Here is a 15,200-nt window from a genome sequence, read left to right on the forward strand (position 1 = left end):
ATGGTGTCTGGGCAGCTTCTTCTGTTTAGTGTGAAGTGAAAGTCGCTCAATCGTGTCCCAGCTCCACACAGTCCATGGAATTTTCCTGGCCAGAATACTGGAGTAGGTAGCCGTTCCCTTCTCTAGGGAATCTTTCCAGTGCAGGGATCGAACCCAGGTCTCCCACAATGCAGGCAGATTCTTTACCAGCTGAGCCACTAGGGAAACCCAAGAATACTGGAGTGGGTAGCCTATCCCTTTTCCAGAGGGTCTTCTCAACCCAGGAATCAAATTTCCCTTCTCTCCTGCTATGCTATGGCCTGGAAGATGCCTTCAGGCAGTAAGCATGGGCCATGTGGGCATCACCTTATTTTCTGCCTTCTTTCAGGGATCTCACTCTTGCTTTGCCTAATAGTGTCTGGAAACAGTCGTGTTATGTATCTTGTCAGGTTTTCTTGTGGTTTAAGAAGAGAGGAGAAGCCAATCACTGTTACTCTATCTCGACCTGCGTCCTTTCAGAATTCTGTGTCGTTCCATGAGTCTAGAGCGTATCACAGCCTTTAGAGCATATCACAGTCTTTAGAGTGTATACGGAGGAAGTCTTTGCCAGAGGCTCTGGGGCCCAGGGGTTCCGGGTTGGCTGGCCCCAGACAGAGTGCTGCTCTCGGCGGTGGCTGCTTCTGGGTAGGCAGGTATTAGAACACAGCCTGAGCGTGCTGCTCCTCTCCGCCGTCGCTGGCAGAGCCTCTCCTGTTGCTGGCCTTTCCGTAGCGAGTGACACTTTGGTCCTCCTCCACAGCTCGGTCCACGCTAGCCATCGACTGGGACAGTGAGACCCGGAGCTGTTACTACAACGAACAGGAATCTGAGGTAGGTCACTCGGGACTGTTGGTCAGGGGAAGTGCTGGTTTCTGCTCTGGGGAGGTCTCTCTCACCAGTTCCACAGCCGGCTTCACAGCTTATCTTTTAGACTGAGAATGAAAAGCAGCAAAAGATTTTGTTATTAAATGCTAGCAGCTCCAGAAAGTACGTTATATTCCAGGCATGAGAGCTCATGAGGTGGTGGCTCAGCCTGGTGAGGTTTTGTTTCCTCAGCCAACTCAGCACTTTGTTCCTCACAGACGTACGAGAAGCACGTCAGCATGTTGCAACCTCAGAAGAAAAAGAAGACGGCGGTGGCCCTGAGGGACTGCATCGAGCTCTTCACTACCATGGAGACCCTTGGGGAACATGACCCCTGGTAGGCAGCTCCCCACTCTGAGCAGGGGCGCCCAGGCACCCTGGGGCTCCGAGATCTGCTGGGGCCATCTGTGTAACACAAACCTTTTCATTTGGATCCGTCACTTTTGTACATGGCTGACAGAGAAACACAGGTGTTTCTGCGTGAATTGTGCTTTCCAGCCTCAGAAGGCCATCACCCTCTGTGGGAAGGTGGCTTAGAGACCTCGCTGCTCTGAAGCAGTCTGATGGTTGCGAGACAGGATGTTACGGGGTTATCCCCATGCTTGTGTGCCCAGGTGGCCCTGGCTCCCTGGCTCCCCGCCTCCCCACTCAGCAGAGGTTTTTGTTTCAGGTACTGTCCCAACTGTAAGAAGCACCAGCAGGCCACAAAGAAGTTTGACCTGTGGTCCTTGCCGAAGATCCTGGTGGTCCACCTCAAACGTTTCTCCTACAATAGATACTGGAGGGATAAGCTTGATACAGTCGTGGAGTTCCCAGTCAGGTGGGTCCCTGGGCTGCAGTGGTATTTTGGGGAAAATTAAAAACCAGGCAGACCATCTGCGCACTGATAGAGTGTTTTGCCACCAAAGGCTTTTCTGCATTAAGATGTGTGTGTTGTTGGGCTCTGGGCAGTTAAGATTTTAGGCTCATTTCTCCTCCTTGTTTGGGGAAGTCTCTCTGGTAGAACCACGTCCCCTCTTGAGTCCCTATGCTGCTTGACTGACCTGGTCTTCTTACCTGTCTTCTTACCTTGGTTCCTGGGAGCCCAGACTCAGTAGGACAGCACACGAACGTGCTGCACCACGTTAATGCAGGGGCACAAGGAACCGGGGAGTAATCTGCTGGGGAGAACTGGATTGCTGGGGGCCGCCCTTGGTGGTGCAGATCCATCGCAGTCCTGTCCTTGGGGCAGGGGCTGGGACTGGCTGTCTGCTTGGGTCCTCTCAGGTCCCAGGGTACAGAGTGTAGGTGACACAATCGGTCAGCAAGGTAGGCGTTGCCCACAACATGCAGATTTAAAAATGCTTTCTTCAGGGGCAGGTGTACGGGTAGACAGATAGATGCAGTGTAAGACATATCAGTGGGAGGACCTAGATGGCAGTAAGTCAACAAATAGAGGTATTTGTCGTCAAATTCTTTTTTTCTGTATATTTAAAATTTTAGAAATAAAACATTAGGGGAAAAAATGCTTTGAGGGGCCTGTTTTGGTATTTAGCTTACATTTTTATGGCACTAACTGTGATTCTGACAGTAATAGCCATTTCTACACGGTTGCAACAGCCCTCATGTCTGTGCCCAGAGCCCTTCCTTGCCATCTTGTCAGGGGTTGGAATTCCCCAGGAGGCTTCCCTTCTCCAGCCTAACATGTCCGTGGTCAGAGCAAGACCCCAGGGCGCCTTCTGTCTGGACTCTTCATCTGTTCTTTCTGCAGTCTCTGAGGGCCTCCTGCTATGAAAGGGGTGGCTAGATCGCTCTGACTTCTCACAGTTTAAGGTATTGAAGGGTTCTTTTTGTTTTCTGTGCTTAGAGGTCTGAACATGTCGGAGTTTGTCTGTGACCCGTCAGCGAGGCCATATGTGTACGATCTCATCGCCGTGTCCAATCACTATGGAGCCATGGGGGTTGGCCACTGTGAGTACTGGCATCTGCTCCCCTCTGAGATGTTGAAACACCCTTGGCCACTCATCTGTCACCAGCCTTCCCTGTGTGCCAGCCACTGCCCTAAGGACTTAACTTACACAGCTCTGCAGGCCTCCAGTTGCAGGCTGCCCCTCAGTTGTTTTGCTAGGGTGGTGCTTCATATCCTTTAATCTAATAATCCACTTCCAGTAAATCTACTCTTCTGAAATTACTGGACTTTGGGGAAAAGCTTCATATACAAAGATATTTACCCATTTATACTGGTGGCTCAGACGGTAAAGCATCTGCCCACAATGCAGGAGACCTGGGTTTGCTCCCTGGGTTGGGAAGATCCCCTGGAGAAGGAAATGGGAACCCACTCCAATACTCTTGCCTAGAAAATTCCATGGATGGAGGAGCCTGGTGGGCTATAGTCCATGGGGTCGCAAAGAGTCGGACACAACTGAGCGACTTCACTTCACTAGTGGAAAATGAGTAACAGCATTGGTGATCAGCAGCTGGCAGTATTGTCCATGTGCTTGATGGAAGAGCACACAGCATTGCAAAATAAAATTATTAATACCGTGGGGAAATGCCCATGATGTGTTCAGGGGAAACAGCTACACAAAATCGCATCATTACAGAAAGTAGTATCACAACTATGTACATTGAAACAAAAGGCAAACTGTGATAGGAGAGGGGACAGCCTAGAAAGAGAGGGACCAGAATGTTTGTTTTACTTTTTTTTTTTACTTTGCTCTACTTTATTTTGAGAAATGTCTGTAATGTGTGGGTTTAATTTCACATTTATACTTTTACTAGTCTGTTTGGTTACTTGTTCATGGAAAGGTCTTAGTGATGTTGAAGTGAGGAGCTGGGTCTCCTCACGTCTCCTCTGTTGCATCTGCACCATGAGAACTGCCACTACACCCCGTGTCAGGATCCCAAGAGATGACACCATGGGAGGTGTTAGTTCCATTTACCCTCACAGTGGATTATGAACTGCCCCAAACCCCAGTCTTTTCCCCTGTACTGGTAAGCTTTTTCTGTTTGCCCAAGTCGGTTCTCCTGCTTCTCTATTCTTACCATATCACCTCCTGCCTTTGGATGGCTGCTCATTTTCCAGCCCTCGGGTCTACATTCCAGGCCATCGGAAGAAGGGGAAAAAAGGGCGTGACCTTCCCTTTTAAGTAGACTTCCCAGAAATCCCCCTCAACTCCTCTACATACGTCTCATTGGCTACAGCTTGGTCACAGGACTACCAACTAGCTGTAGGAATGGGTGGGAAAGAAAAATTGTGCCTGTCTAAAAATTGGGACTCTTCCTGAGTGGCTACTTGCAATACCTGTGATCATACCGCATCCTATAGCACTTTTTTTCTGTGCAAATTAATTTTGATATCTGTATTCATTCATACTGGACCCATGTATTCATTTTTAATTCTTTTGGCATAAAAACGTACTGCTTGGGCAGGTTACTTAGCTTCCATATGCTTCAGTTTCCTTATCCAGGTTAGGCTGGTTGTGTGCAGACCCACTTTGGGTCCACAATTGGAACACTGTGATTTTGATACTGTTCTGCCAAGCATGGACAGCAGGGACAGGCCCTTGGCACCTTCTCTGTCACTTTGTCCTGTGTTCTTCACCACCGCCTGGTACAGTAAGCACTGCAGCGAAGAATGGTTAAACAGCTTGCCAGAGCCACTCAGCAGGTCGAGACCAGAAACCAGATCTCCATCAGATTCAGTCGTTTCTGAGAGTCTGAGTAGAGCAGCAATCGGGTATCACTGCTGGGACTGTTGTTGTAAACACATCTTGCTCGGAAAGTGTAAAATCAAAACCGGAAGTGTTCACTCTGGAAAATACTTGGACTGGTGTGAGGAATTGTTACTGAGCCACAGGTTCTTGCCTCAGAGTTTCAAAGACAGATAAATTTAAGTTTTCTCGTTCACATTCCAGCTCTGCCAACCCAAGCCCCCAGTGTGTCTCTCACTGGGATAACCCCACAGGCTCCAGAAGCAGTGAGAGACAACAATAGACAGCCATTCCTGGATACAGTGGGAATGTTTGACTTGGCATGTTTTTGACAAATATTCTTTTGCTTAAATCTTAAAATATATCAGCTCCTTTTATGGGTCCCCTAGCTCTGAATTAGTGCTCATAGCTGTTTTCCCCAAAATTACAGTTTAAAGCCTTAGTCCCCAGCAGCTCCATTTTTACCCTTTTAGTGCCTTCTTGAGAAGGGAAGATCTTATTTTTTTTTAAGGATGAGTTCTTTTTCCGTTGTTAGGACACAAGCGTAAATTACCTTTAATTTCAGACTCTTGATATGTGTCATGTTTTGGAGCTGTTGAGTGCCAGCCTACTGAGCTAGCCAGATCATCTCTCTTGATGACCAACTAGCATATTCTCTTGCTTTGGCAGACACTGCGTACGCGAAGAACAAACTGAACGGGAAGTGGTATTACTTTGATGATAGCAATGTGTCCCTGGCCTGTGAGGATCAGATAGTGGTGAGTAGGCCCTCATATCTGGTTCCCACTCTTACCTTTAGGGATTAGAGCTGGGAAGAGTCTCCCAGGCTAGTTGGTTATTGAGTCATCCTGCTGGGACAGTGGGAGCTAAATGTGGTGGAGAAAGAATTCACTACCATTCCTTCCGGGACCCTTCCTAAACGAGACACTTGACTCTCCTGAGTCTGTCACAGGGCTCCTACCTTTCCCGACTCCCTGGGCATGGTCAGCATGAGCCAGCCGTAGGTGGTACGGTTTTCACCATCACTTCAGTGTGTGGATGTGCAGGGCGAGACAGCGGATCCCTGAGGGTGGTGTGTTTTGAACAGACAGCAAAGCTTGGGGGGAATGGGTGATTATTCGAACCTGTGAATGGATGTTGTGCCTCTTGTGTTTAGACGAAAGCAGCTTACGTGCTGTTCTACCAGCGTCGAGACGATGAGTTTCATAAGACGCCGTCACTCAGTTTTCCTGGCTCTTCTGATGGAGGTGCAAGACCAAGCAGCTCACAGCAGGGCACGGGGGATGACGAGACTTACAGCATGGACACCAACTGACCTGCCCAGTGACCCTGCACCACAGCACCAGTGCCGTCCCCCAGGAGAACACCTTTGGCACTGAAGACTGCTAGTGTTCTGTCTAAAAACCAGATGAGGAAATTTCCTTCTTTTATGAGCAGAAGAAAAAAAAAAAAAAAGACCCTGTTTGCTCAGAAGGGTTATGTCAAGAGGCTGAATTATTTTTTTTTATACAGGTGGTAAAAATTTTCTGTAAAACAGGTAGAGCTGCAGAGTTGGGGTTGGCGGTGGGGAGCACACAGTGGAGAATGTCTGACGGATTCCAAAGAGTGGAGGGGAACACACTGTCATGGAGTTTGGGGCCGCCCTGCCCTCCTGGATTTCGGATTCTGGTGCTGGTTGCTGGTCCTCCCAGTGGTCTACCCACAGTAAATCAACCTCAAGTAAACTTGATGTCGTCCCCTTTTCCCTTGCTGTGCACTGAGATGGGTTTATAATAACCCTAAAAAGTTGCCACTGACGCCCCTTCCTGTTTCCCTTTGAGTCACCTAGGAATTTCCAGCTTCCATCTCCCAAATGCTATTTGGTGGTGGGGTTTCCTGCCCTTCAGTCTCCTGTGGAACCTAGCAGTTCTGTTCCCAGCATCCTTGATGAATTGAGGCAGTTGGATATCGTGTGGCGCTTGTATTAGGTCTCACTTAAATATCAGGACAGGACACTGCGGGGTACCAGGTCTCCTGGAGCCGTTTCTCCGTGTTGGCTTCAGAAGAGGAACTTTCCTGGGCTTGGAAAGGGCTCCCGTTCTGCCCGGGACTTGGGTTAGAAGTGAGATCCCCGCCCCTCGGCTACGGCCACCGTGGTCTGATTTCCCCACCCTTTCCCCGGGCCTGCTCTCACGGCCATTGTCGCTGTCCCCTCCGTGCGTGCGTGGACCCTCTGCTTCCCCATCACGCTGCGTGGGTTCAAAGAACCGAGGCCATCCGTGCGTCCCTTGTCTGACCTTTAACCCGAGCCGTGGGGGTTGGGCTCGTCAGTCGCGGACACGCGCGATCAGGTGATGAGAGTGCGCGACGACCGACCTACCGACCTACCGACCGTTGGCGGGGTCGGCGGTGCGGTTTCTCCGGCTGATGGGTGAGGACGCGGCCATGGATCTCCGCCCTGGGCGGCCGCGGGGTGGGGCCTGAGAGGAGTAGGGGTGGCCGGGAGCCGAGGAGGAGGGCCGGGCTCAATCGATCGCGGGTTCCTCCCTCTCCGGTGGAGAAGTAGGGACGCAGCTGTTCCCGCGAGGAGAAAATCTCCTGAGAGTGGGTTTCTCGGGTCTGACCTGTGGCGTGGCTCAAGGAAACGGTGACAAATACCCCTTCGTGGGCGATTTACAACCTCATCTGTACCGCGATTCTCACATTGTTTTGTGCATTTCCAGTGTATTACATAATAAAGACACGGTCGCTTGTAGGGAAGATGTCTGAGAAACTGAGGAGATGCAGAAAGGAGCTGACTGCAGCCATCGACCGGGCCTTTGAAGGAGTCAGCCATTCCCAGGAGTGCTCGGGCCGCCCGCGGGTGGAGCTCGACGCCGCCCCGCTCTCCTTCCCCCTCCCGGTGCACCGGCTCCTCTGCCGGAGGCACCCGCTGGTAGCCTGCTCCTCTGCAGCTCCATTCTCTCCGGTCCCTGGCGCTCCGGAGAATGAGAACGTGGCTTTTGCACCAAACCATGCCCCCGTGAATGCAAAGCCCCAGGCGCTCTGCCCCAAAAGAAAACCTCTGAGCAGCAAGGAAAACATCCTGATGCGTTCCTCCATTTTGGCACCCGAAAGACAGTTTTGGCGAGCAGCAGGAGATGAGGAGATCTGGAGAAAAGACAGTCTAAGGTGATTCCAATCTCATGGGCTTAACAGCTACAATTAGGGGGAATCGCCTATCTGGAGGGGGGGAAAATTGTTGAAAATCCTAAGCTGGGTCCATAACACTGATTTTCCCTCCCCTTGGGGACTCTACTGGAGATAGAAATGGCAACCCACGGACAGAGGACCCTGGTAGGCTACAGTCCATGGGGTCACACAGAGTCGGGCACCACTGAGCAACTTCACTCACTGGGGGCTCTAAGTCTTCCCTGGGCCTTGTCTTCTCCCAGGTGGTTGCAAACTGCCCGGTCTTAGGTACCTTTTAAAGGCTTAATTAAAATTTAAGTTTATTTTTGCATCATCTCTTAGCAAGGAGGACCATGTGGGCTGAAATTTCCAGTTCCTGCTATCTTGGCTGCCCTGGAAGCAGAGACTGAAGAAGCCATTTAATTGTTTCAGTATTACAAATATCTGTTCCCTTATTCACAGACATTAATGGGCATTAGGATGCTTTTAGTCAACTTCACTGACTTAGTGGTTCCCAGTTTTCAAATCACAACATAAATGGCAATTTAAAGGACTAGTGTTTGCCTTTAAGATTATCTAATACTGAGTTCACCTCCGATACTTTCTTGAAAGAGGATCTAATCCTCTGCCTTTTTCTTTTCTCCCGGGGGCTGCAGGAATGATACAGAGAAGGATTTGAAAGTTGACACAGGCATCCCACTCAGTGGTTCCAGCCAAGAGGTCACAAAGGATCTGCTTGATATGATTGGTGAGTTCAGAGGGCTGCTCCATCCTCTCCCTGAAAGGATAGATCCTTCACCCAAGCCCCCAGGTCAGCAAGTGTCTTATAAAAAATACTTAATGTCTCTTCCATCGGCTTGGTAGCTTTGTTTGGTTCACAGCAGGCTCCATGCAGAGAGCCTTTGTGGAGTTGATAGCCTGGAGGAGTCACATCCATCAAGTTATTTCATAAATGTTTCATAAATGTACAGTTAGAGTGAATCCCCAGAGGCCAAGGACTGCAGCCGCTATTGGTGGATGAGTTTATTTGTGACGGAAACAGGACATAGGCAGAGATGAAGAGAGGGGGAGTAGTCCAGCTCGGGTGGGTGGTGGCAACACAAGATTGAAAGAAAAGTTAGAAGCCGAAAGCTCCCCTTTAATTCTGCCATCCACCACAAAGGCGACATAGTGCGGTATATCCTGGCGTAGACACTTTTGCTATACGCACATCTGTATATTCTGTATGTGAACTTCATGCGCCCTATTTTTACACAAGGCACAGTGGCCAGACAGCTCCTAATTAAGAGATACGTAGCCTTGGGAGCAGCCCAAAGCTGTTGGCTCTGAAGGGTCACCAGGTTATGGGGCAGGAAAGGAGGCAGTCTGGTGAGGGGTGGTGCATGCCCTGGGGCACAAAGCAAGGTCCCTGCCATTGCTCTAGTGACCTGAGCCTCCTCCCATGGTCCCAGTAGGCGAACAGAAGTCATCACTGCCTCTGCTTACCTCCTTCCATGGCCCCTAACATCTACAGGGAGCATTTTTCTCCCTTTTGGCTGTGGTCCATGGCTGTCTGTGCTAAGTGCTGTGCTCAGTCGCTTGGGTCATGTCCAACTCTTTGCACCCCATATACTATAGCCCGCCAGGCTCCTCTCTGCATGGGTTTCTCCAAGCAAGGATACTGGAGTGGATTGCCATGGTCTCCTCCAGGGGATATTCCTGACCCAGGGATCCAATCCACATGTCTTATCTCTCCCACACTGGTAGGTGGGTTCTTTATCACCAGTGCCACCTGAACAGGTTAGATCTTAGTTCTCCGACCAGGGATCGAACCCACGCCCCGTGCAGTGGAGGTTATGAAGTCTTAACCACTGGACCGACAGGGAAATCCCAATAGGCAGCATTTTACTTATTCAAAAGACCCCACACAGTGTCTTGTGTCCTCAGGTCAGGGAATAGTTCCCCAAGAGCCAGAATAAGCACACGCATCTCTGTATGCTCCCATGTACACCCTCCTTGGAGACCAGTGGATGTTTGGGACTCAGTAAATACCTGCACTAGAAAGGGGGGCACCATGCCCACATCACAGTGCGACAGCGTGCCAGCCCGGGTCAGGAGCACCGGCTTTGCACGCTCCCAGGACACGGCCACCCATTTGGGTTTTTAACTTCTGCCCGAAATGTCTTCAGAATTCTCCCACTGGAATTCTAATGCTGAATGTTTTTATTTTTAAGACCATACAAGCATCCGAACTATTGAAGAATTGGCTGGTAAACTAGAATTTGAAAACGAGTTGAACCGTGTGTGTGGCCATTGCGAAGATTCGCCTTTCAAGGAGGAAGCCTGGGCCTTGCTGGTGGACGAGAGCCCTCAGAAGGCCCCGGATGCAGACTCTGGCAGCCTCAGGCAGGCTTTTGATGACCACAATATCGTGGAGACTGTTCTGGACTTGGAAGAGGATTACAATTTGATGACCTCTTTTAAATACCAAATTGAGTAAGGACAGTTGACTTCAGCTTTGATTCCTTACAGTAGGAGACTGAGGTTAGGATGTCTGTGCAGGTTAGTCACAGTCACCAGGGGCCACTTCAAAGGCTTAGCAGAATCCAAATTACCATGACCTTTTAACTTCTAGTGGTGTCCCTTTTTCAGCTGACAGCTCAGTTTTTTGGTGGTTGTTGTTTGTTAACTCTGTTGCTTTAAAATGTTTCTTTTTTCACTTTTTTTCCCCCCCAACGTCTTGACTGTTTTTTGGATTGCTGTTCAATATACGCAGTACCCAAGGCAGGTGCAGGTCGTGGGCCTCTGCTGTGTCTCTTGATGTTCTTTTCCCTGGGCCCCTGAAAACATACAAGTTCCACAAGCAGTGTGGGCTTTCTGATCCCCTGGGACCCCCCCATCCCAGGCCAGCTCAGTGGAGGAACTGGCCTCAAGAGGGACCTTGGCCCCAGGCCCTCTGCCACATTTGTACACACCACACACATGGCTGCCTGTCCCCTGCATTGGCATCATGCCCTCCTCATGGCCAGAGCCTCAGCCCCTCCATCCTCACCCCTGCCCAGATCAGAGGCCTCCTACTAGTGTCCAGGGAGCTGGCAGCATCCAGCTCCTGTTCTGGCAGGACATTCCCGTGAGGCCAGCCCACCATACACTCACATCAGACATCTGGGCCCTCAGCTGAGGGGGGAAGGAAGGGATGAACACAGGTCCTGCTCACTCACTTCATACCTGAACCTCATCCATCCCGTTCCAGGACTGGACCTCCGGGAGGCCACAGGTGGTTCCCATGACAGTGACTGTACTGGGATAAGATGGACGGGGGCAGGGAGGGGCTGACCCACTGCCCTCTGAGGTCAGCGTGGCGGCAGCTGCTCAGCAGGGCTGGCTCCAGCCCCACCACTTGAGAGAAAGGACACCATCAGGGATTATTTGGACCCATCTCTCAAAACCATGATGTTCTTTCAGGAAACCTAATAAACTGTCGAGTAAGGTATGATATCTCCCAGAAGCTGAGTGTCAGGGAACTGCTCACCCGCTTGGCTCATAGGAGAGGATGGGGGCGACAAGGCTGGTGCAGAGCTGTTTGTTGTAACATAAAACTCAAGGAGCTGGGGAGGAAGGCCCAGGGGCTGAAGATGCCCCACAAGGCTGTGTTTTCATAAGGCAGGCTACAGGGCTGGCGGCAACACCCCGTCACCACCACAGGCCTAGAGATTCATCTGCGCCCACAGGTGGAAACCTGGCACCTAGTTCCTAGCGGTGCAAAGCCAGGCACCTGCCTGACCCTGAGGACTAGCCTCTGGCCACTTGAAGGGACAGGTCTCCACTGCCGGATGAAGGGCAGAGGGGCTAACCAGAGGCTCCTCCCAAGCCACCTGACAGTCCCTGCAGTGGATAATAAACACTCGCAGATGGTGGTGTTGAGGTTCACTTTTTAGTCCCTGAGCCGGCGGGACAGGAGCAGGTGAGAAGAAATGCTTACAGCCTCTTGGCTGCTGCATTCAGGAGAAGGGGCTGTCTGGATGGATACATGTCAGGCGACTTGATATTCAGAACACCAGGTCTCCCAACAGTGAGTTCCAACTAATATATATTGATGTGGATCGTCTCCCACAGAGGAGGTGAGGCATAGTAATCCCCATCCTCCCCAGTCTCTGCCCATCACTACCCATGGAGAGTGAGCTGGACTTAGTAACTCACTTTCCAGGGAGAGAGCTGGGGAAGAGAGCAGAGGCATGGACAAGCCTGGCAGACACCACTTAACCAGGTGATGGAGGTGCATCCCACCCATGCTGTCCTCAGGTGTGCCCCTCACCCAGCCCTGACAGGATGCAACGAGATGGGGCCTTCATTTTAAACCCAGATTGGGGGATATTCTCTGGATGCCTGGCCAGTACCCTAGATTGTCAATGTCAGGAAAGCAAGGAAAAACTCAAAATCTGTCACACAGCAGCAGACACTGAGGAGACACAGTGACTAAATCCAGTGGTATCCTGGATTGCATCCTGGAATGGAGAGGGGACGTTCATGGAAAAATAGATCAAATACAAGCTCAAGTTTAGTTCTTAATATGTTTATGTTAGTTTCTTAGTTTTGACATGTACACCACAGTTATGCAAGAGGTTAACTTTAAGAGAAGCTAAGTGAAGGATATATTTGAACTATCTTTGTACCTTTCCTGTAAATCTGAATTTATTCCAAAATTTGCAAAAAAAATTTTTTTTAATGCAGTTGATCCCAAGTTTGTGACATTGTTACCGAGGAAGACAAGGAGGGTTTTAGTCTTTTTTGTCTATGCTTCTCAGTTTATCTGCAGTGGACCTGAATCACATCTGCAGAAAGAAGAAATTAGAGTTGTTTTTAAAACCCTCACCTCCGCCAGCCAGCCGTGGGCATCCCTCACCAGATACCTGCCCAGAGGTGACCTTCACAGTTTCGGGAACTGCAGCAGGCCCAGGGCTGGCACGGGAGGCTCGGCAGGACCCTCACCAGTGGCTCACCCTTCCCTGCAGTGCTGGACCCTCAGGGCCAGAAGCTCTAGGTCTCACAGAGCTATTTCTCAGCACTTAGTTCTCCCTGGAGAGGCTTTGCAGAGGGGGTGTCTGCTGGGAGCAGAGACCCAGTGCTAACCCTACAAGACTGAAACGAGAGGACTTTTTTTCTGCCTGCGACATGGACTGTGGCACTTGGGAATGAGGGCTGAGCCTGGGTTAGGGGTGGGGCAGAAGGGAGGCTTTAGATTCTCCTGGCTGGATAGACAAGTATACCTCTAGCTTAGCAAAGCCTTTGTGTGAAAATTCAGATTTACCAAAGAACTAATCCAGCCTGGACTCCTTAAAGGAGGAACTTTTCCTCACTGTAGAAACAGCTGTTGGGTAAAGCAGGTGAGCCCTGAGCCTCTGGCATGCCACTCCCAGAGTAGCTGGGATGGCCACATGGTCATTGCCTTGGTGATACCGTCTCTTGTCTCTGCCTCCCTGGCTCCCCAAGGTGCCCAAGGGACATCTGCCTCTGTCACGTGCCTCAGGGCAGCAGGCAGAAGCGTGCTCATCTGCTCAGAGCAGAGGGTTGGGGAGCCAGTCTCTAGGGATTGAGATGGAGGAATAACAGGAGCCTAGATTTTTTTTTTAATTCGCCTAGAACATTTATTTTAATAAAACTTGAGACCAAAGACTTCTTGGGGAGACATTGATATTTGAGAAACTAAAAATGTTTTACGTCATTTGGTTCTCTCCCCCGCAGTTCATTTTGGCAAGCCAAACAATCACTGGATTGTTTCCGTGGAAACACCAAACTGCAGTTTGGATTAGCAGAATCAAAATAGAAACAAGGCAGCTTCAAGAATAAATAGGAGCTTTGGAACCGGCTAGTCGCCAACTGCGAGTTCAACTTACAGCACAAGGCATGTGAGAAGCTGGGCCCATCCAGTTCTGTAAGGAGGGGTTTCCAGGTCCTCTGACTGCATCCTGCCTGCAGGGTCGAGGCCAAAATCACTAGAAACCAGCTCTGTCGGTGTGTCGGTGTATTGGTAAACTTTGTAACAAACCTTAGGGCAGAAGGTGCTCTACAGAAGCAAGGAGAGGCTGGGAACTGGAGGAAAAGACAGGAGAAGAAGGGACAGGAAAGAGGAAAGATGAGTAAATGCCAAGTGAAGGTCCAGCAAGGAGCAGAGGCCACAGCTGAGGCTTGAGAGTAAAGCAGCAGTTCTTTCAAGAGGACGATTCAAGGGTGGCCAAGGACTGGAAACAGTGACCCCGCCCTCAGCCCCTTCCAGATTTCAGTGTTTCCCTACATTCCTGGGCCTGGCTGTCTAGCCACAGAGATTGAGACTAGAGCCTGAATTCTTGCCAGGTAAGCTCTGGGGGCACTGATGGTCAGTAGGCGTCTGCCTCAGTGTGGCTCCAGCCAGCATAATCAGGCACACAAGCCTACCTTCTCATCTCTGAGTCTCAGGGCTGCCCGCCCCCTGCTCCCCTCACCAGGGGAGTCGGGGAGCCACCTCTTGGCCCACCTGCCCTGCCTCCTTAACATTCTGCTGGACCCTGCATTTCCAAGCCCAGGGAAGACTCCAAGGGGGTCAGGAGACCAGGAGGATGGAGACAGACCACCTGGGGGATCTGTGCCTCTCACCTTGGCATCCAGGAATGTGCTGGTAAGGCAGCACCATCCTGCCACAGGAGAAGCCGTGAGCTGTTAATGGTCAAAGAAATTGGTGAAAAGGATTCCCTCCTCCTGAATGACGGGCCAGGGGCTCACCCGCTACCAGAGGGAGCCTCCTCTTAACCGAGGCACAAGATGTTTGATACGGCAGAGAAGGCCAGTGAACCAGAAAGGGGAACTCGGGAGTCCACCGAACCTGCTTGTGGGTCGTTATTGAAAAGGCTGTCATCCGGTGACAATCTGAGCCTCTGGTAATTTGCTTTCTCCCTGGGGTACGTGGGAGAACATTAATATTTTAGGTTCCTGCTAAATATTTATAGAGGGAACAAAGTTTTACTCAGGAAATCTACTGACAATGGATTGCAGCCCTAGTGGGGAAGGACTTTCTGTGCTAGGCCAGCTGGAAAATGCCTGATTTGATGAAGAGTTTTGGCCTAAGGCCTGGCATGAAAAATAATTTTAAAACCTAATCAGCTCTTGTAGGAAGCAGCTATCTTTTTTGAGGGCAAAAAGGCTGTGGTTTTCTGGGTACTTTGGGTGGGAGCTGGCCTGGGAGAAAGGAATGGGCATCTTATAGGAGACCTGTCGTCAGGAGCCCTTTGGAACATCTGAGACAAAAAGGGAAGTTGCAGAAGGCTACTGGAGAGACCCAACTTTCAGGACAGGCTGCCAGGAGCTGTTTGAAAAGCAAGCTGGCCCTGCCCTCAGCACATATTTGTCAGGCGTCTCCTAGTGACACACCGCTCCTGGATGCTGAGAATACAGTAGGGATGAGATGGATGCTGTTCTTTTATTTTTTACAGCTGCTGTTCTTGCTTCTGGAGTTCATATTCCACT

The 15,200-nt window shown here is 50.5% G+C and overlaps 2 protein-coding genes across 3 annotated transcripts in view; both read left to right on the forward strand.

Moving 5' to 3' along the window:
* The window catches only part of USP4 (ubiquitin specific peptidase 4), a 39,735-nt gene extending 33,437 nt beyond the window's left edge, over positions 1-6,298 (forward strand). For both annotated transcript variants that reach the window (XM_019984680.2, XM_019984681.2), the window contains 6 exons: positions 779-849; positions 1,101-1,219; positions 1,553-1,702; positions 2,729-2,832; positions 5,244-5,332; positions 5,731-6,298. In XM_019984680.2, coding sequence (XP_019840239.1) covers positions 779-849; positions 1,101-1,219; positions 1,553-1,702; positions 2,729-2,832; positions 5,244-5,332; positions 5,731-5,889 — 692 coding nt within the window. In that variant the 3' untranslated portion in view covers positions 5,890-6,298. The remainder of the gene's footprint in view (positions 1-778; positions 850-1,100; positions 1,220-1,552; positions 1,703-2,728; positions 2,833-5,243; positions 5,333-5,730) is intronic.
* Positions 6,299-6,497: 199 nt separating this feature from the next.
* On the forward strand, positions 6,498-10,490 carry C22H3orf62 (chromosome 22 C3orf62 homolog). Its single transcript, XM_019984683.2, has 4 exons — positions 6,498-6,984; positions 7,277-7,724; positions 8,381-8,472; positions 9,938-10,490. Exons 1-4 carry the CDS (start codon positions 6,981-6,983, stop codon positions 10,201-10,203), a joined length of 810 nt encoding a protein of 269 aa, XP_019840242.1. The 5' UTR covers positions 6,498-6,980; the 3' UTR covers positions 10,204-10,490.
* The last annotated feature ends 4,710 nt before the right edge of the window (positions 10,491-15,200 follow it).

The sequence above is a fragment of the Bos indicus genome, chromosome 22 (assembly GCF_029378745.1).
Source record: "Bos indicus isolate NIAB-ARS_2022 breed Sahiwal x Tharparkar chromosome 22, NIAB-ARS_B.indTharparkar_mat_pri_1.0, whole genome shotgun sequence".
NCBI classification, from domain to species: domain Eukaryota; kingdom Metazoa; phylum Chordata; class Mammalia; order Artiodactyla; family Bovidae; genus Bos; species Bos indicus.

Coding starts and splice junctions, on each gene's coding strand:
- C22H3orf62 (XM_019984683.2), top strand. Junction 7,725..8,380: donor TGGAGAAAAGACAGTCTAAG/GTGATTCCAATC, acceptor CGGGGGCTGCAG/GAATGATACAGAGAAGGATT. Junction 8,473..9,937: donor GGATCTGCTTGATATGATTG/GTGAGTTCAGAG, acceptor TTTATTTTTAAG/ACCATACAAGCATCCGAACT.